The sequence below is a fragment of the Moschus berezovskii genome, chromosome X (genome assembly GCF_049115385.1).
Source record: "Moschus berezovskii isolate FMDL1 chromosome X, NW_MosBer_1.0, whole genome shotgun sequence".
NCBI classification, from domain to species: domain Eukaryota; kingdom Metazoa; phylum Chordata; class Mammalia; order Artiodactyla; family Moschidae; genus Moschus; species Moschus berezovskii.
Window position 1 is genome coordinate 147,526,184 of NC_142488.1, and position 22,077 is coordinate 147,548,260.

Genomic DNA, 22,077 nt, shown 5'->3' on the forward strand with positions numbered 1-22,077 from the left:
CTCCTGTTTAATCACTTCCAATTTACCTTGATTCATGGACCTAACATTCCAGATTGCTATGCAATATTGTTCTTTACAGCATCAGACTTTACTTCCATCACCAGTTACATCCATAACTGGGCATTGTTTTCACTTTAGCTCCATCTCTTCATTCTTTCTGGAGCTATTTCTCTACTCTTCTCCAGTAGCATATTGGGCACCTACTGACCTGGGGATTTCATCTTTCAGTGTCCTATCTTTTTGCCTTTTCATACTCTTCATGGGGTTCTCAAGGCAGGAATACTGAAGTGGTTTGCCATTCCCTTCTCCAGTGGACCACATTTTGTCAGAAGTCTCCACCATGACCCGTCTCTCTTGTATTGCCCTACATGTCATGGCTCATAGTTTCATTGAGTTAGACAAGGTTGTGGTCCCTGTGATGAGTTTGGTTAGTTTTCTGTGATTATGGTTTTCATTCTATCTGCCCTCTGATGGATAAGAATAAGAGGCTTATGGAAGCTTCCTGATGGGAGAGACTGACTGTGGGGGAAACTGGGTCTTGTTCTCATGGGTGGAAGCATGTTCAGTAAATCTTTAATCCAATTTTCTGTTGATAGGTGGGGCTGTGTTCCCTCCCTGTTGTTTGGCCTGAGGTCAAACTATGATAGGGGTAATGAAAGTAATGATGACCTCCTTCAAAAGGACTTATGCATACATTATTGTGTTCAGTGGGAGGCCTGGCGTGCTGTGATTCATGGGGTCGTGGAGAGTCGGACACGACTGAGCGACTGAACTGAACTGAACTGAACCCTGCAGCAGGCCACTGTCGACCCACGCCTCCACCAGAGACTCCTGGACACTCACAGGCAAGTCTGGTTCAGTGTTTTGTGGGGACACTACTCCTTTCTCCTGGCTCCTGGTACACACAAGGTTTTATTTGTGCCCTCCAAGAGTCTTCCAGTCCTGTGGAAGTTCTATGATCAAATCCCACTGGCTTCCAAAGTCAAATTCCCTGCGGGTTCTCAGTCACTTTGCTGGATACCCAGGTTGGGAAATCTGTTGTAGATCCTAGAACTTTCTTAACAGTGACAGAATTTCTTTGGTGTAATTGTTCAATCCATGAGGTGAATCCAAAAACAATTACTGGACACCCAGAAACTGATCAACTACCAGAGCTCACACAGGGCTGGGAAAGGTTCAGACCAGCTAGGATGGAGAAACCTGAAACAGTCAGGAGAGACTCTAGCAAGGCTATACCTTAGAGTCAGGGCTTAGTATAGGTTCATCTCAACCTGCCTTGAGAAAGTTTAAGAAGAAGACTTGGAGTGACCAAACCAATGTTTATGTTACTGAATTGACTGCCAAACAAAGCTCAACACTTTTAAAGGAAGACAAGAAATCCCAGACACTCAACAATATAATATTTATGATGTAAAGCCTCCTCCAAATTACTAGAACTGCAAAGAAGCTGGGAACTGTGTCTCATATTAGGTGAAAATCAGTCAATAGACAGAGAACTAAAAATGACAGAGATGATGGAATAAGCAGACAATATTTTTAAAACAGCTCTTACAGTGTTTGACATTTAAAGGAAAACATGTACGTATGAGAAGAGAAATAGAAGATACAGACAAGAACAAAATGGAACTTGTAAAGGTACAAATACAATATCTGAAATGATAAATGCACTGGATGTGCAGAACAATATCTTAGACCTCGGAGAAGTGCTCAGTGAACTGGAAGCACATTTTTAGCACTTCCCTGGGAAGAAGTGAATAGACTCCCGAGGGATATGTTAAAAACACACATTCCTGGATCTCACATCCAGGGTGGTTAGGAGTCCAAGGCCGTCTCATGAAACACCTCAAAGCCACCTGCTTCTAGCTCAGAGAATGTGTATTACCAACCAAACAGAATACATCAATCTCTGAACCACAGTCTCAAGATGCACTGTTTCAATGCACCTTGATGAAATTCATGCACCTTCTCTCATCAGAAACATGCATGCTTGCATACGTGCACATACACACACAGACACACATGCACGCACTGTTCTGGATGGGCTTCCTTCATTTAATTGCCACGCTTTCCCTCACTGGCCTCACCTAGTAGCATTTCTCAGAGTGACCCCTGCTTCACTCTTCACATCCAAACTGTGTGCATGGCCTGCTGACTGTATTTCACCTCTCCATGTTACCCTGCTACAGCTGCCCTGGTCCTGTGTGTGTGTGTTAATCGCTCAGTCGTGCCCGACTCTTTGCAACCCCATGGACTGCAGCCCACCAGGCTTCCCTGTCCAAGAGATTTTCCAGGCAAGGATACTGGAGTGGGTTGCCATTTCCTTCTCCAGGGGATCTTCCCAACCCAGGGATCGAACCCGGGTCTCCACTGCAGGCAGATTCTTTAATGACTGAGCTACAAGGGAAGCCCCCCAGAAATTCATTCTCGACACAGAACTCAATGGTCCTTAAAAAACATCAATCTGCTCATGTGGCTCCCTCGATTTTCCCTTTCCAAAGGCCCCCTCAGCCTTATAATAATATCCACCCCCTTGAAACTGGCCTGGAGCCTCCTCCTGGACCTAGCCGTACCCTCTTCTCCCTCTTCAGCTCCACCACTCTCTGGTTCTTTCACACTGTTCCTTCTGCTGTTCCTGAACAAGTCAAATCTCATTCCCACCTTGGCCTTTGCCCTCCCTGGTCCTTCTTAGTATAGTCTTTCACCAGATTATCTGCATGCCTGTCATTCAGATCTCAGCTTCCCGTTGCTGAGACCATAACTTAATTGTCATCATCTCAGAGCAACCTTCTCTGTTCATTCAAGTCCAAGTGGCTGCACATCACCTTCCACCTTAGTTCCAAACACACTACTTTCATTACCTACTATTTCTCTTTCCTATCTGTTTGAGGATGGGTGTCTGGCCCCCACGCCAATCCCCAGTCCCCTACAGAGGCCTTGCTGTCTTGATTACTGCATTAACCTCTGCTATGTGGCATGGAAGAGTTGCTCATACTTGTTGAGTTAATGAATTTCATACATGATTTCAGGGTGCCCTGGACCTAGGTTTAAAACACTAGTCTTGAGAAACATGACTAGCTTTGTGAGTTCATAACAAACCTCATCGTCAGGATTCACTCATCACATATTTATGTGCAAGGAACTGGAGTTGTGATGGGGAATCAGACAGACAAGGTCTCAGCAGTCAGGCAAGGTGTGGTCAGAGCCTTTTAACTCAAATACAGCAAATGCTCCACATTTGGAGCATTTGCAAATGCAAGACACAGATACGGCAGTATATTGTTCAAGAGTAAATTGGGGTGTTAGCTACAAATGCCTAACATGAGCTTTCCTCAGCTAATAAAAGAAGCTCTCGAGGCTGAGATTACCTTAGACAAAAGTTCGAAGTCTGAGCGCTTTATTTCTGCAGTCAATTCTATTTGCACAATAAAATAAACCTGGCTGGGTTAGAGCAAGCTTCACTTCTGAGGCTCCAGAATTCAATCCAATAAAATTGAAGTGGCCTGTCTGGATTGTATCCATTGTTGAAAGACACTGAAATGAACGGAGAAACATCCTGAGAGTCTCTGAGGTTGTAAAGAGACACCTTTGATTTAAACTGCTTTTCTGGCCAAAATGATTACTGTCCCTTTGTTTCAGCGGAATTGGCCCCCTGCCCCCTCTGCAGCGGTGAAATCCCAAAGCTATGAAATCATTTCCTCTGCATGTGCACGGGACCGGCCAGCAAGCTGCCTGCATCGCCTGGCTTTCCAACCCGGGCTGAGGGAATGAAACCTCCATTGAGCTGCACTTCGAGCTGTGGGTTTGCATCCTTCACTATCCCTGTCATCTGAGCCAGAGCAGTTTTCAACTCCAGCTGCCCAAGAACTGCTTGGGTTTCCTCCCCCTTGGATCCGTGGATGGGCTCCATGCTGCCTGCCCTGGCCTGAAGTGTACAGAGCTCCGGGATCTGGGGCTCAGACTCCAAAATCTGAGTCTGTTCTGATTACTTACACGTGTTGGGCTTCTGAACTGCTCTCACACAGGCCTTATCTGCCAGGCTGCAGGAGGTGCCTCAGTTAGAGGGGGACAAGCAGAAAGATGCTGCCAAGGATCTGTGGGTGGCAAGGCCCTGCTCTAGTGGGCAAAGAGTTCAACATTTCTCACCATTACACATAAAGAGAGGTACACAGTTGGAAGGGGAACTCATTTGAGGTGCATGAGAAGTTATGTGCAGAAGAAAGGAACTCTAGGATCTAAGACCCGGCCAATGACCATCAGCTGGTCTCCAACTCGCCCTGGGAATCTGGCCTATGCCCATTCTAGCCCAGGTGCTCTGTGATGGCAGGAGCCTCCTCTGTCTCAGTCCCTGTAGTACTTGCAGCTTCTTTAGTAGTCTTCATCTACAACACACAATCAGTGCATCATGCTGGACCAGGTGATGGACTCGGGGGATGGCTGGCTGGAAAGGCTTAACAGGAGGAATCCTCATGTTGGAAGAGATCTTTCTGTTTCTGGCAGTTGTGGTCACAGGAATCTATGTGTTATGATGAAACCACAGTGAAACACACATACATGTGTACACACACAGACGCATGCATATCTGTGAAGTGAAACCTACAGCAGCTCCTGTTTCTTTACAATCTCCTGGGGATGGAGGTTTCTAAATCAGTTGACAAAAAGATGTTCAATGCAAAAGAAGTCAAGAATGTACAGAAAAGGAAACCTACAAGAAGTGGAGCACATCAAAAGCACAAAATAAGATGCTTAATTTCAATCATTGCATCCAGGGGAACCATACTCAATGGGCTGGTGAAAACACATTTACACAATGGGCCGTGTACAGGGGAGGCAGAGATGAGCAGATACTCAGAGTCCCCTGAGTGGATCAAGGGCCAACGAGCTTTCACTGATGGCTTTTCCTCCTCTTACAAGTTTGTCAGCTTGTATGTATAATCCTGTGAAGTGGTCAAGGCAGCTAATTTTCCAGAAAAAGAAGCTGGTCCTCAGAGAGACGGATGGTCTTGTTCACAGCCCTCCCTTTCAGTGTTCAAGGACACAGCTCTATGTAATCGAAGAGACTGAATTCCAGTTAGTTGAAATTAAAGAAGAGAGAAAATAGAGCCACAGTTGGAGGAGGGTACATGCCTACTTGCATTGGTTGGTGACCCAGGAAGGCATCGATTCCAACATGAGGATTCCTCCTGTTAACCCTTCACCAGCTGCTCCTGGTTCCCTGGCACTTCAGCAGGAGGGATTTGGGTGGAACCAGGGTGATAGAACACGTTACCCTCAAGGTCACAGGTTAGACTGCTTTCCACAGACTGTCCTGTCATATGGAACTGTCAAAGCCATTTTCCTTGATCTAGGTCTGGAGTGGACTCTTCTCTGGAGTCCAGAAGAAGAAACAGGACTAAGACATGCTCTTGACTGCCTTTTCATTTCTTTCTTTTCCATTTTCATTTCCTTCATTTCCATCTTTCCTCATCCCTGTTCTTCTGACTGGAACACGTTTCTCTTTGCGTTGTGTGACTATTGACAGAGACTTAGTAAATGTTAGTGAGTGTTTTCCAAACCTAACGACTGCATCCCTGACTCTCTGTGTAAGGCCCTGGGAATCTTGGAAATGCTCCCAGACCCCGAGATAAAAGAAAGCTTTTGGTAACAGCTTGGAGGCTTTCAGTAGCTTCCCAAGCTCGGCTCCTTTAAGCCCAGCTCCCAGTTTCTTCCCAGTGGTTTCACCTTGAAAACATTCAGGAAGTTTGGGGTGCGGTTATGTGTTGCAAAAGGTGAACATCATTGAAGAAACAAAGTCCTGGTTAATGTTCTATTTTCTGCCGTGCTTTACTCAAGGGGGCCCCAGTCTCCGCCTTCTACTTCCTCGCCAAGGGGGCCCACAAAAGCCAGGAGACCTGAGGGCGGGGGGTCGGGAATTTCCAGGAGCAGGTTAAGGCTCCTCTCAGCCCTGGCTCAGCGCCACCAGCCCAGGGATTGCTGTGACCCTTCAGCCTGATGGGCCTGTAACCTTCTGCCTGCCACTACACAGATCGGGGACTTGTCGCAGGCGTGGAATAACTTCCTGTGATTGTCCTGGAGATGGTCTGGCCCACGAGATCCGCTTCCAGGGCTTGTCAACAGAGGCAGAGGAGTCCTGGATCTCTGCCATGTGGACGGAGACACCTCTGCATTTAAGGAGGAAGATGGGGCACGCCTCTTGCTAGGTTGTGAGCTCCTGAAATACATGGGATTGTGGAAAGCATTTGGAAATCCTGACAGTCGAGGTCTAATATGCAGGAAAATCTCTCTAAAATGCCCAGCCCCCCCGACTCCTGGTGCCGAGAGTGAGCTCAGTCCATCTTGTTGAGTCAGTTGATGAATCTCAAGCTCATTCCACCTGCAATCAAAATAAATTCTGCCTGAATTAAATATTTAAATAAGGACATATTTAAATTTAACTGTTTAAATAAGGAGATATTTAAATTTAAATGTTTAAATAAGGACATGTTTAAATTTAAATGTTTAAATAAGTACATGTTTAAATTTAACTGCTTAAATAAGGACATGTTAAATTTAAATATTTAAATAAGGCTATGTTAGATTTAAATATGTAAATAAGGTCATGTTTACATTTAAATATGTGAGTAAGGGTTTGTTTAAGTTTACGTATTTAAATAAGAAATTATTTGAATTTAAATATTGAAATAAGGAAATAACAGGACTGAATAAATAGAGGTGGACATTGACCTAACACCAACCTCTGAGAAAGCTTTCTAAAAACAGGACATGACAGCCTGAGGCTACAGAGAAAAACCACGCCACACATTCATTCCTCAAAAGTTAAGAAATTGATTCTGTGAACAGGCACGCCGCCCATGATTCAGTTGCCAGAGTGCATGGGAACAACAGAAAGAGAGGGTGGTGGGCAGGAGACAGGTCCCAGCTCGTAGGCTGCTAACAGCCACAGAGGGATAGTTACAGGGCGACTCATCTGCTCGAAACACTGTTCTGGCTGCAGGAAGTTGCCAAATCCACCTCCCAGCCTCTGGTCAGCACAAAACTGTGACTCAAGTTGCTCCACACAGGAACCCAGAGAATGCCACTGTTGACTGAAGGTCCTGTCTAGGCCTGGGAGGAGCTGGGCTCGCAGAGGGCACCTGCCTGCAGACTCGTCCCAGGTACCTAGACAGGAAAGGAACAACATGGCTTTCAACTGGGTTAAAGACTTGCTGTGCTGAAAGCACATACATTGATAGAAAGAAGAACCCTTCACTGTTCACAGTTCAAGGCCAATCCCCTGGGCCTCCTCCCTGCTGGAACCCAGGGTATTTCTGGATCCTGGGCACACACATGCCAATCAGGATGCGGTCACATTTTGCAGGTGAAGTGAGAAGCAGCGATCTCAAGCGAGCACCTCAAGTCACTGCCCACTGCCTCTGGCTTCAGTTCTGTTCCCCACAGGGTCCCTCTCTGTTCCTGACATCTGAGAGTCCAGGTGGAGCTCATGCCACTGTGAAGTATTTTTCACGGGCATTCTTCAGAAATCTTTCTCCTATTTTGTGAAAACTGTACCTTTCCAGGGGTAGATAAGAGGTCTAAGTGATCTAAGGTCTATTCCATGAGTTGGTTAGATTTTCCTGCTCTATTTTGGACTCTTAAAAAAAAAAACACTTTTTCTTTCATATTGGGTTTTAGCTGATTAACAATGTTGTAATAGATACAGGTGAACAGTTCAAGGACCCAGCCATCCATATACATGTATCCATTATCCCCCAAACTCCGCTACCATCCAGGCTGCCACAGAACATTGAGCAGAGTTCCCTGTGCTGTCCAGCAGGTCTTTGTTCGTTCTCCATTTTAAAAATAGCTGTGTGTACATGGATTTTTGGACTCTTTGATGAGTTTCACAGAGGGGAATTATATAAACATGTGTTCAGAAATGTTACTTTCTTACTCAGAAATCTCTTTGAATGCTTTGGCAGTCACACCGGTCCAAGGTAAAAGAGCACCTTGTTGTTTACATGTGTATTTGACTGGTGTCTCATGAGGCTTTATTTCTTATGTGTCACAACATTTTGTGGACTTTTTTATTTCCCCGTTTTCCCACTGCCATGCTGATCTTTCCCTAATGACTGACAAGGATTATTCACAGAAGTCAAGGGTATAAATTCATCTGCCTTATACGTTTGTATTGTTTTTGAAGCATCAGTGCCTAAAATCATGCTTAGCATACAGGAGATGCTCAGTAAATATTTGTTGAAGGGCTGAAGAAATGAATGAAGAGAAGTGTTTTATTCTCAAATAGCAAAAAACTGTCTTTTCCTTTATCGTTTTTCTAACATATTTAGACAGGTTTTCCCCACCTCCAGATCAGATTGAGATCCGACAACATTCTTTTGTAGAAGCTGTATTTCATTGTTTTCCACTTAAATGCAACACATCTGGAATTTGTTTCCCATGTCTCTATGAAGTGAGATTGATCTACATTTTTATGAATTTGTTGTCAAGGTTATGAAGAAGTTTGCATCTTTTCTGTGCCCGAATAGTTTAAAGAGTATGAGAGTGAGCTGTTCTTTAAAGTTCAAAAGGTCTCCAATATTAAAATATTTGAAGGCAAGCATCTGTATCAGAAGTAATTATCCATTTCTTTCATATTTACTTTATATATTGACCAGAACAACATTTTAGGGTGTAACACTGTGAAGAGTGGTGCTCCTTTCCAGCAAGGCCATGTGAGAGTTCTCCTCTGCTGTGAAAATTTGGGTGGAGTTAAATTACAGTTTAAACTTCAGTTTAATTTCTAAGTTAAACCATGCGCAGGGCCCAAGACCCCAAACCACGGATTTCTTGTCAGCCCTGAAAGCCACAGTGTAACAGACTTGCTTCTTGAGAAATAGGAACTGGTGGTGATGAACCGAAACAGCCACCGAAAAGGAGGCCTGAGAAGGGACGACCAAGCAGCCCACAAGAAGACCTAGCTGGGGTGTCGCTCTAAGGTAGGCATGGTTCTGACGTGGAAAGAAGGCGGAGGAAACCGAGTTACCAGTGCTGTGGGATGCATTGTGAGACTCTTGCCTGGAGGGAGACAGACAAGAACACAGGGAGCTCCATGCCAGAAGGAATCGGACTTTGATCCCTGACGGGAGACAGCAGATTATAAAAAAGTATTTTCCACCATTTTCTTTCCACCTTTTTTGTTGAACTAGTACAGGAATATCATTGCCATATATCAAACAAGCCAGCATCATCTGCTTCGGCTCTCTCCCTACAGTCAACAGTCAACCGGCTGCCAGACTGCCCCTGTTACAACGCACGTCCAGTCACATGGTTTCTATGCTCAGAACCCATACACAGTCTCCCTTCCTCACTGACAGGAAAAGTCCCAGGCCTCTTCTTAGACCCTCCAAGACCCGACACCAGCCCCCCACCCTCTCCCATCACCTCTCTAACCCCAACTGCTCTTTGCTCACTCCCTGGGTTCCAGCCCAGCTCATTGCTCCTGGAACATTCCAGGTGTGTTCCTGTTGGAGGGTCTCTGTGTTGAGTCCTTCATCTCCTGTGTAAGCAGTGGGGCATTTGAATTCCCCGACCCTTGCGGATGCCTATAGTCGAAGCCAAAAGGTGTCTAGCGGCCAAGAGCAATCCCTAAACAGGACCTGCAGGCGTTAAGTCATGAAAAGACAAGCAGATATGATTCCCTTCCATGTGGAAGTAGATGCATACTGCCCCCAAAGGCCAGGAACTCTGTTGAGATTTGGGATGGATTCATGATGCGAGGCTCTCAGAAAATAAAGATGTATGTGAGTGTTGACCTGTTACAATTGAGAGCTAGGTGGTCCATAATCAGGGAGATGAATCAAAAGCCAGCTTTGAATAAAAAAAAAATAAAATAAAAACAAGGGGTGACAATGGCCTGATCTCTCCACTCTCGCTCTGGGTTCTGAGTACACAGGAACTTTTAGCCAGAGAAGGACCTGTGCAGAGTTAGCTGGGCTTTTCCTTTGAAGACATCATCCAAGCAGCCCATCAACAGTGACAAGCCAAACTCCTCTAAAGGCCCCTCTGGGCCTTATTTTGATACCATTTTGCCACTTGGCCATATCTCCTTCTCTGTTAGGCCCAGGTCTGGAGGTGGGTGTCACTTGATTCTTGCAAATCACTGAAATGCTTCCCTCTTTGTTGCCTTCAGCAACCAGGTCCTCCATCTCTCCATCCTCTTTCCTCTCAGTGGTCCTAACACATTCCCTGCGACTCTGTGACTCCAAGTGGTCATGCTCAGTTGTGTCCAACTCTTTGCAACACCCTGGACAATAGCCTACCTGGCTCCTCAGTCCATGGGATTCTTTTTTTTTTTTCTTTTCTTTTTTTTTTCATGGGATTCTTCAGGCAAGAATCATGGCATGGGTTGCCATTTCCTCCTCCAGGGGGATCTTCCCCACCCAGGGACCGAACCCATGTCCCCACACTGGCGTGTGGATTTTTTACCACTGAGCATACCTTGGAAGCCCTCAAACTCAAAGACCTGCCCCCAAACTAAGGTCTGTGGTCTCATGCTCCCTCCCGCATGGCCTCTATGATGTAATCAGGACTCCAAAGATCTGGACAGATTGACCTGAAGGCTCCACAGTGATCAGAAAGGGGAAATTTACCAGGAAGAAAGGAAAGGTCCAGTCCCTAGGCCTTGACAAAGCAAAACAACAACAGCATACGCAGAGGCTAGAAGAGAGAGAGAGAGTTCAGCAAAAGCACAGAGGAAAATGTGGTTCCCTCGACAGGAAGCCGGCATGAGTCAGCAGTGGGGTGGCCGCCAGCCCTGAGCCAGGGGGACCTACAGCCTCCAGCAGGGGAAGGGGTGCCTGGCTCTTCTCGGCCTGAGGCTTTGATCCCAGGAACACACTCTGTCCTGGGAGCATTGCAGAGGAGGTGGGGTCCATGGCCCAAAAACATGGAAGGATCAGCGGCATCCACTGGTCATACTCAGATGCCTGAGAGGAACCCTAGTCAGTGAGAGCAAGTGTGTGTTCCACGTAATCTCACCAGGTAACAACAGTGGGCAGACTGTCCAGTCAGAGCTGTCACACACCTCTTTGGGAAGAGTGTTATGTAACCAGTTTCCTGTTGGTAAAGTGTCCAAACAACACATGATCGCTCAAAAAACGTGGCCAGTGTGTCATGAGATCACCGCTGATACACTTGCCAGGCACTGGTTTACAGAACTACACTGCAGCCCAGCTTGCTGACCACCCTGCTCAACAGCCTGTCTCTCCTGAATGTTTATATTAAGCAGTCGACACCTGACATTAGTTATTTCTCTAGAATCATACGCATGTTCTTACTTTCTGCTGCACTCCCTTTCTGTTCCAGTTTCCCTTCCAGCTGGTCTCCCCTGCCACTTCAACCTCAAGATCACTGCTGCAGACCCCAACAAAGTCTGCGTGCCCCCTAATTAAATCCTCATCGAGTAATAGTTCCCTGAATCCAATTTTCCCAGTATTCCGATGCAGGTGTTTGCTTCTCAATGTTCAAAAGGCTGACGAACTCCAAGACTTAAATCCTTGGGCGAAGCAGGTCTGGGAATCTCGACTCTCTTCTAGCTTATGTGTAAGGGTTGAGATCCCCCAGAACCAACCTGAGTCTAACGCTGCAAGGTGTCCAGTGATTCCACCAGGTCTTCTATGTGAAACCATGACCACATTTAGGAGAGACTGGACCCAGAGCATTGGAATGGGATACTTGACGGCATTGAGCTGCTTCTAAGTGTCTAATCTCCCCAGTGCCCCTGGAAGGGCTGCCAAGGAGTCAAAAGTCCTCAAGAAAGAAGGTTCCAGTCACCTCACCAGGCAAAAATACCTTTATCAGCTAAAGAAAGAAAGTGAAGTCACTCAGTCGTGTCTGACTGTTTGCGACCCCATGGACTGTAGCCCACCAGGCTCCTCCATCCATGGAATTTTCTAGGCAAGAGTACTGGAGTGGTTGGCCATTTCCTTCTCCAGGGGATCTTCTCGACCCAGGGATCAAACCCAGGTCTCCCACATTGCAGGCAGACACTTTACTGTCTGAGCCACCAGGGAAGCCCAGCTAAAGTGTGGTCTTTCTCCTTTCTTCTCCCTACTATTTTCTGCAGGGTTTGCTGGTTGCGGTGAACTCCAGCTCAATGGCCTCACTCAGCCTGTCAGACACACGCTCTCCTTGACACAAGAGGGAAGGAGCAGGTAGGCAGCAGTGACAGCAGGTTTCTCACTAGAACTAGCTCTGAGTTGTGGTTTGGGGTGTTTTTTCCTGGCTGTTTAACCTCAAAACTGGTTCTCCAGCCCTCTCAGCATGTCTGTCAGAGACCCAATATCATTCTGATTAGCTCTTTTTCTGCTGAAATCAGTCAGGATCAGCTTCTGCTGCTTGCAAAGTAAAACCTTGACTGGCACCACATCTACAAGTAGTATGTGGTCTGTCCAAATTTCCTCATTTCAAAAATTCACTGAAATTTAATGAAGGAATAATAAATAGAAAAGAAGAAATTACAGAGCTATAAAAATTAAAAAGTAAAACTAATAGTAAGCAAAACACTGATTCAGTGCCAAAACAAAACTCGATAAAACAGAACACACCAAGTAACCTAACCAACAGGGGAAAAAGGAACAGAGCCCAAACTCACAATGACAAGAAAGCAAAACCTCTGGAAACAAATTGTAAAAATCATAAGAACATTTTATGAAATTATATGTGATGAACATAATGTCCAGAATGAAACAGATATTTTTCCAGGAAGAGTATAATTTACATAACTGACTCAGGGAAAGATAGACTAAACAAATCAATTTCCATAAAAGAAACAGAGTTGAAAAAGATCTAAACACACCAAAAAAGCACCAGATATAGCTTAGAGGGGGATTCTGCCAAAACTGTAAAGGGCTGTTAATTCCAACTCTACTTAAAATATTCTAGAATATGGCAAACTTCCAAATTTTTGTATGAGCCAAGTATAACATTTATGCCAAAATCTGCTAAAGATTGTACAAAAATAAATAAAGCCAAATTTAAAGCCAAAGACCAGTCTCACTCATGAATATTGATACAAATATACAATATAAAATATTGACTTGGCCAAAAAGTTTGTTTGGGTTTCAAACCCTGAGTGAACTTTTTGGCCAAACCAATATTGGTATGAATAATCCAACAACAAAATAAAATCATACCTTATCCAACTGGTACTTTTTCCATAAATGTAAAAGTGGTTTAATATTAGATGATCTATTAATAGAATTCACTGCTTTGCTAGATTTAATGAAAAAGCCTTGTGACCATCACTAGAAAAACTGAAAACTTCTTAATAAAATCCAAAAATGACTTTTGATGGGAAAAAAAACTCATTAATACAGGAATTGTGGAATATTTCAGTAACATGAAGAAAATATATTCTCCTAGCCCAAAAGTCAATATATTTCTCTTTTAACAAACAGCTGTATTGAACTATAATTGACACACAAAGTATTGTTCATAACTAATGTGTACAATTTGATGAGTTTGACATATGTAGACACCTGTGAAACCATCACCACAAAGTAATAGATCCATCACCTCCCAAAGTTTCCCTGTGTTCCTTTGTGTGTGTGTGAATGTGTGTGCACTAAGAACATGTACATGAGACCTAACCTCACAACTTTTAAGTGCATAATACAATATTGTTGGCTATAGCCATTATGCTGTACAGTCAATCTCCAGAAATAATTTATCTTGTATAATTGAGACTTTATACTCTGCTGACTCAGATGGTAAAGAATCTGCCTGCAATGCAGAAGACCTAGGTTTGATCCCTGGGTCAGGAAGATCCCCTGGAGAAGGGCAAGGAAACTCTCTCCAGTATTTTGGCCTGGAGAATTCCATGGACAGAGGAGCCTGGCAGGCTACAGTCTGTGGGGTCATAAAGAGTCAGACACAGCAAACACTTTATACCAAGAGGGGCCAGCAATCCCACTTCTGGATATATGCTCAAAAAAATTCAAATCAGGATCTCAAAGAGATACCTGGGCTTCCATGTTCATCAGGACATTGTTTATAATATCCAAATCAAAGAAACAATCTAAGTATATTCACTGATGGATGCATGGCTAAAGAAAATGTGTTATGTCCATAAAATGGAATATTACTCAGCCTTTAAAAAGCAGGGAATCTTGCCATCTGTGACAACATGGATAAACCTGGAGGACATTATGCTAAGTGAGATAAGTCAAGCACAGAAGAACAAATACTACATGATTCCACTCTTAAGAAAAGGTCCCTAAAATAGTCAAACTCTTAGATGCAGAGAGTATGATGGTGGTCCCCAGGGAACAGAGGTGAAAGGAAATGAGGATTTGTTGTTCAATTGGTATAAATTTCCAGTATCTTTCTTAATAGAAATACACTGATCTTGACTTACTTACTTAATTATTTTGGCTGCACTGTAGATCAAAATAGGCTTGCCCATTGTCAATACTACTTTTTCACATTGGGCTGTTAACCAACACATTTGGACAAGACGGAAAAAATGGGATACATAAGAACTGAAAACAGAAGTGGTAAAATTCTGTTTTGGATGACATGACTGTCTACATAGGACATCCCCAAAGGAAAAATCAACTGAAAAACTACTACAAAAAAATAAGAGAAATCAAAGGTAAGAGAATAGAATATTAATATGTTGAAATTATATTGGACCAAATTTTGTGCATTTCCAGCTGAACTTGGCCCCACCTGCCTTCCAGGCCTGGCTGCTCGCTTTGTGCGGAGCTGTGGCCTGTGCTGAGAGTCCTTCCCCAACCTGCCCAAGTCTGACCCAATGGACCCTCAAATAGTCCAGAACCTTCCACCACTCCTGGATTCAGATTAGACACTGGGTCACAAAACATTTGTTTTCCCAGTGGTTGCCCAAAAAGACACTGAGAGACTGGCGCCATAACGGAACTGGGAGATACATTCATCTCTCTTCTTTGTTTCCAAAGACCGTCTCAAAGGCAAACTGATTCTATAGAGCCTGTCCAAGTCCATCCAACTAACCCAACCAGTGGGTGTGTTTTCTCATGAAACTGCAGCCAATTCAGTAACACACTATTTTGTATTTTATTTCCTTCTTTTCCTTTTTGCATCACTCTCACCACACTGAGATGACAACCCAAACAGAGCCTTGGCAAATAAGCTTTGGCTCAAGTTGTCTTTTCTAAGGAATGGAGGTAAAGATAGAATCTAATAGCCCTATAGATACAAACAACAGTGAGTAGACATAATGGAGAAAGCCCCATCTACAGTAACAACAAAATTGAAAAAAACAACACACACATACACACACACACAGAAACCCCAAATAGACATAAGACTAATAAGAAGTGTGCAAAGACCTATGTGAAAAAAACCTGAAAATACTCTTCTAAGACATAAAAGCTGACTTGAACAACTGAAAAGACATATTTTGTTCTTGGATAGAAAGGCTCAACACCATAATGTCAGTTGTCTCTAAGTTAATTTAAAACTCTAAAATAACCCTCCTTCCCAATAATAACAGATTTTCTTTTGAAAGTAAGCAAGCCAATTCTCAAGTTCACGAGGCAAAATAAAATCAAAACTAGCCAAACTAAACTCTAAAAACTCCAACAACAACAACAAAAAAAAAAACACCACCAACAATAAAGAGGGACTAGCCATATCAGTGGGAGCTTTCCTGGTGGCTCAGTGGTAAAGAATCTGCCTGCAATACAGGAGACCCGGGTTGTATCCCTGGGTCAGGAAGATCCTCTGGAGGAGGGCAAGGCAACCCACTCTAGTCCTCTTGCTTAGAGTCCCATGGACAGAGGAGCCTGGCGGGCTGCAATCCATGAGGTCACAAACAGTCAGGTACAACTAAGCAGCAGCAGCCATATTCAAGTCAATTGTAAAACCTCTCTAATGAAAAGAGCATAATAATAGCACATAAGTTGACAGAGATACAATAGAAGATAACAGAAAATCCAGAAATTGAACCAGAATGAAATATGGGAATTTCATCTATGATAAGGAAGGGCAATATTTGACATCGGTAGGGATACAGACCAATTTTTAAAATAATTTTGTGTTGGCAAAATTGTACAGCGACTTGGAAAACAATAACATAGGATCCGTTCTTTACATCTGCACCAAGGTAAACTCCAAATGGATCCTGAATCAATGTGTAAAAAATAAAACACAAACCGGGGCTCCTGTCTGCTTCTGCTCAGCAGCTCAGACCCAGCACCCAAGTGTCCCAAACACTGAGCTGATGACATTCCTGGGGAAGAAGGGCTGTGGGCCTTGCCTGAAGGAGGAGAAATGTGCGAACTCACTGCCCCAGCACAAGACCATGCCCAGCACAGGGGCGATCATCCCTGCTGGGCAAGCGAGTTGGAGCCCCAGGCTTTGGCAGGAGGGAGCTGAGGATCACACTTTCAAGTCAATCCAGTTGGTGCAGATCCCACCCCTGGCCACCTGCCAGCACCATCATCCCCCCAGGCTGATGTCTGACGTGACCTGCAAGTACCTGCATCTCCCCCGTAGACCCCAATGCCTCAATAAACCCAAACACTCAGGGGAAAAATGATCAAAATAAACAAAATACAAACAAAAACAAAACCATACAAGCACCAGAAGCAGAGTCAAAATACAAGTGACAAACTGAGGAAAAGTATACACATCTCTTCTCCCAAAGGACTAATCATCTCCCAGAAATGGCAGCTAAAAAGACCAACACGGATAAGGCACACACATGTCAAGACATGTTCAACTTCCCTCCACGTAAAAGAATTGCCAATTCAAATGACACTGAAACACCATTTCTCACCTATCGGATGGCAAAAAGTGTCCAAGTTTAACAGCATGTGCTGTTGGCCAAGCAGTATTGACACTGCTAGAAGGAATGCAAAATGGAACACTCATTAATATCTATGGATTCTAGATTCACAGGCCCAGCAATCCCAGCTCTGGAAATCAACCAGGTGTACTCACACAAATAGGAAAGCATCACCTGGACAATGTTACTACTTGTGGCCATGGCTGTACACATCAAGAGGGGAAAAAACTCAGGGGTCCAAAATAGGGAATTGGTTGAATAAATGTGGTACAGCCACACATCAGGATGCTACACAGCTGTCAAAAATAATGAAGATCTCTGGTCACTGACATGGACAGAATCCTAGAGTAACATTTTTTTGAGAATTTTCAAGATTGACTCTCTTACCAACTTTCAAATCCACATTTCAGTATTACTAGCTACAGTCGCCATGCTGTATATTAATATCCTCAGAACTATTTATTTTACAACTGCAAGTCTGTACCTTTGGAGCACCTTCACCCATGTCACCCACCCACCCCCCTTCCCCTGCCTCTGGCAACCACCAGACTGTTTTCTGTATCTCTGAGTTCAATTTTGAAGAGTTTACATAAAATTGAGATCACCTGGTATTTGTCTTTCTCTGTCAGACTTAATTCACTTCGTATAATGCCCTCAAGTTCCACCCATGTTGTTGCCAATGGCGAGATGTCCTTATTTTGGATGGCTGAATAATATCCCACTGTATATATATGTATAGATAAAGATGGGTCTTTATCTCCCTGGAGAAGGAAATGGCAACCCAATCCAGTGTTCTTGCCTGGAGAATCCCATGGACAGAGGAGCCTGGTTGGCTACAGTCCACAGGGTTGCAGAGTTAGACACAACTGAGCAACCGACACATCTTTATCTATTCATATGCTGATGGGTACTTAGGTGGCTTACCTTACCTATTGTAAATAATGCTTCAGTGGATATGGGGGTGCAGATACCTTTGTGAGTCAGTGATTTTGTTTCCTTTGGATAAATACCCAAAAATGGAGTTGGTAGATCATATGGTAGCTCTGTTTTTATTTTTTGAGGAACCTCTGTACTATTTTTCATAGTGTATGTGTCGATTTACAGTCCCACCAACAGTGTAGGAGGGTTCCCTCTTCTCCAACATCTTTGCCAGCATTTGTTAACTCTTATCTTTCTAACAGCCATTCTGATAGGTGTGAGGGGCTAGCTCACCTGTGCTTTTGGTTTGCATTTCCCTGACAGTCAGTGGTTGAGCCTATTTTCATGTGCCTGTTAGCCATCTATTTGTCTTCTTAAATGAATAGACAACGTAGAATGGAATATAGACTAAGCTACCTTTTGTGCAAGAAAGGGGAAAATAAGGAGCTATGTACACATGTCCTTGTATTTATATAAAGAAATAATGGACAGGTGAAGGAACAAACTAAGAAAAAAATGGTTACTTGAGGGCTAAGGGCAATTAAGATGGATGATGACAGAGGGGAGAGTGAGATTTCTCCATGTATGTCTTAAATATATATTATTTTAAGTTTTGAAACATGTAGACATAATATCTATTCACAGACACAGAAAAGAAACATGGTTACCAAAGGGGAAAGTGGGGGATAAATTAAGAGTTGGGAATTAGCAGACACACACTAATATGAATAAAACAGATAAACAGCAAGGTCCTACTGTGTAGCATCGTACCTTGCAATAACCTATCATGGAAAAACTCCATAGCTGGGTAGCTGAAAGTAACACAATACTGTAAATCAACCACAGTTAAATTTTAAATTTAAAAGAGCAGTCACAAAACTAACTTGGCTCATGGATTCAAGAGGATGAAACACCAGCTTAGCTTGCACTGAAAAACTTACCTAAAAACAGACTCAGCTTGAGTTAGTCATTTAAGAAACATGAACAGAGTACTACTACTTGCTCTGGCCATGTAGGAACTGAGTTATTGCCTTGTTTGTGCTAGTAGCCTGCTTTGTTATGTCGCTGTGTTACAAATGTAACGGTGTGGACTTCTGGAGGACAGGGAGCAAGTCTTTTTTTCTCGATGCCACAGGGCCTAGTTCAGAGTTGGTGCTCAATTAAAAGAAAGAAGGAATGAATACTCCCCATAAGATCTGAACCAACAGCGGCTGAGTGATAGCGCCGCGTTGCCTTGCGGCCCTGACGCATGATCGCCACCTAGTGGCCACAGAAGATTCCTGCAGAGCTTAGAGCGAGAAATGACTTAGGCGTGTGTTCGGAGATGGCTTTCAATCAAAAAGCATCAAAGCCTGTCTAAACGACTATGTCCCTCATTAGAAAAAATTACCCTTTTTGGTCTTGAAGTGTTGGGAGGATGCCACTGAGGAAGTCTCGCGTCCTAAGTCTCCTCCATCACCACCTGATCACACGCCCCACACACTAACCTGTGCAAAGTCCACACCTGCCACACCTCCATTGGACCTCCCGAGAAGGAAACACATGTGATAACAGGTGTAGACACTCATGGCTTTCCCCAAGTGGATGAGCGGCTAATCAACTTTCCTAAGCCAGCCTCGTCAGGACAAGATATACACCAGTCCTAGCCAACAACCTGCCATGAACTTTGGTCTGCAGGTTCGCCAGCTCCCTGCAGCGTCGAACACTCTCCAGTAAAGCTTTAAAATGACTTGTATGTCGGAGGGCAGAGAGGAAACCTGCCTCGAGCTGGCTTTGCAAGGCCGGGTCTGTGGCTGACCGTCACCCCCCCACACACACCTTTGAAAGTCAGTGAGTTTTCCAAACAGCTGCCCACTTAGCAAAGTTGTTGAGTGCTTCAGAGCCCGAGAAATATTGGACCTCATGTTTAGGGACTGGTAGACCCCAAAAGAATGATGAAGGTAAACACTGGTCATGAATCAGAAAAACCAAGTCTAGATCTACGGCTGTAATGAGAAAATGCCTCTAAGAGACGGACACGAGTCTGCTCCCGGCTCAGAGAAGGGTTTGAGCAAGTGTACGTTGCAAAGACCTTGTCCTGCTGACGCGGCTGGAGAGAAGGAATTTCGAGCCGGGGGTCGTCCATTTAAGACGGTAATGGGATGCGTAGGAAGGGGAGGTCTCCTGAGCGCCGCGTGTCTCCTCCTACAGAAAGCCCGCGGTGCCCAGAGGTGCCAGCAAAGAGGGGCGTCCGAAGAAAGGAAGAGCTAAGAAGGAACAGCCTGGGGAAGACCGCGAGGGCGGCGGTGTCCGGTGACAGTTACGCGGAAGGATGGGGCTCGCGGCCGATCGCCGCTGCGGCCCAGGGGACCGTGACGCTCTTTCGGGAGGTCCTGCACCGAGACCGGGGTTGGCGCTCGCCTCCTCGACGTGCGATCTCGCTTTGCCTGCCGCCTGCCTAGCCCGCCGCTAGAGCGCCAGGGTTGGGGAGGATCCCCAGGGGGCGGAAGGGCCCAGGGACCCCCCGAGGGCGCGAGGCGACGCCCCCTACTCACGTAGCGCTGCAGCTTCCTCTCGGGGGGCGACTTGACCAACCAACCCGTGCAGACGGTGTCTCCCGCGCTCATGGTGCCTGCCTTCCCTCCGGCTCGGCCAGCGCCCGCGGCGGAGGAAGTCGGTGGGGTTGCCGGCGGGGCGGGCCCAGCGCCTCCCGCCCGATCGCCGGCCCAGCGCCGCCCCCCCGCCCCCGGCGGCCTCGCGACCCTCGGCCCGGAGGCTGGGGGCGGGCGCCACCCCCCGGCTCTGGGCAGCCCAGCCCAGCGGGCCGGAGCAGGTCCCCCCGCCGCCAATCTAGCTCCTCGTCCTCCCCTCCCACCCCAATCGGCCGCGTCAGAAGGGCTGGTCTCCGGGCCTCGGGCCTCGGAGTCGCGAGAGGTGAAATTTACACCCGCACCTGCGGAGTCAAAGCTCACGGACGCAGCCTAAGCGCCCGGTGACTTCCCGCTTCCCCTGGTTCGCCAAGGACTGCTTCTGCTGGAGCCCTCCCCCAAAGATCGCAGATTCCGGTGGCAGGACTGAACCCAAGTCCTCCCCGATAGAAAGGTTCACACAGGCAAGGGCTGTTTGCAGACTTGAAAAGATGGATCCCAGAAAGACAACGCAGCCAGGGACTGAGGCCGGTAAACAACAGCCACCCACACAACACTTGCCGAGTCCTGCAGGGCCCCGTAACTATGCCAAACGCTGGACAGGCGGTAGCTCCCTAGATCCACACCCCCCTATTATCACGGTCTCAATCGTGCAGGTGAGTAAACTCAACCACAGCGAGACATCCCCTGCCAAAGTCATCCACTGGAGGAACTGAGACTCAGCCAGGCGTGGCTGTACGCTCTTCAAGGGACACTCTGTCCTTGGTGAACACACTTGGTAAACACAAAAGCACGAATAGCAAAGTTGGGATCAGCACCCAGAGTTCTAACCCGTGTGATGCCTCTCCCTCGGAAGGGACACTTGGAAGCAACAAAGGTCACATCATTTCGTTGATTGACAAAAAAGACTTCTCAGCCTCCTACCATGTCTTCCAGAGAGCAATGATTCTTGTACATTGATGTTCATGTGTTGTTCTATAATCAGTCAGGATTCACTATGGGGAATAGAGTTTGCTCTAGGGGTTTCAAGCAGAAAGGGATTTAATTCAGGGAGCAAAAGAAAGCGAAGTCCCTCAGTCTTGTCTGACTCTTTGCGACACCATGGACTGTAGCCCACCAGGCTCCTCCATCCGTGGAATTTTCTAAGCAAGAGTACTGGAGTGGGTGGCCATTGCCTTCTTCAGGGGATCTTCCCAACCCAGGAATCGAACCCAGGTCTCCCGAATTTACCATCTGAGCCACCAGGGAAGCCCTTAGGGAGAAAGGTGCTTACAAAACCATTGGAAGTGCTGTAGTGTCAGGAGTCAGTGGCAATTAAGGGAAAACCAACTATCCACTGTACTAAACCCCCTCACTAGCCAATATCAATACACATCCCCTAGCAACAACCACTGGTTCCTGGCAAATTTAAGGCTGCTATGCTATTCCTCCTACAAACTAAACAGCACTCCCTAAAACAGGAGACCACAATGCCCATAAGTCACTATACCCATCTCTAGGGGATATTGATTTGTCTTCTGGTTCACATACCATCTCACCTCAACAGTCTCAAACCAAAAGGAAAACATAAAGCTAACCTCGATCAACCTTTCTTTGACGTCCATAAAATCAGTAGAGAAAGAAAATTGGAAAGTTGACATGTCCCTCCCCTCCAACAGTTACTACCATTCTCCTTTCTGTAACTGATCTTGAGACCATCCTTGGTCTTCATAAGTTCCTTCTTCACTA

The 22,077-nt window shown here is 45.5% G+C and overlaps 1 protein-coding gene across 4 annotated transcripts in view; it reads right to left on the bottom strand.

The window, feature by feature from the left end:
- GAB3 (GRB2 associated binding protein 3) overlaps positions 1-20,556 on the bottom strand; it is an 89,147-nt gene extending 68,591 nt beyond the window's left edge. For all 4 annotated transcript variants that reach the window (XM_088833662.1, XM_088833661.1, XM_088833663.1 and 1 more), the window contains exon 1: positions 20,257-20,556. In XM_088833662.1, coding sequence (XP_088689788.1) covers positions 20,257-20,328 — 72 coding nt within the window. In that variant the 5' untranslated portion in view covers positions 20,329-20,556. The remainder of the gene's footprint in view (positions 1-20,256) is intronic.
- Positions 20,557-22,077: the final 1,521 nt, after the last annotated feature.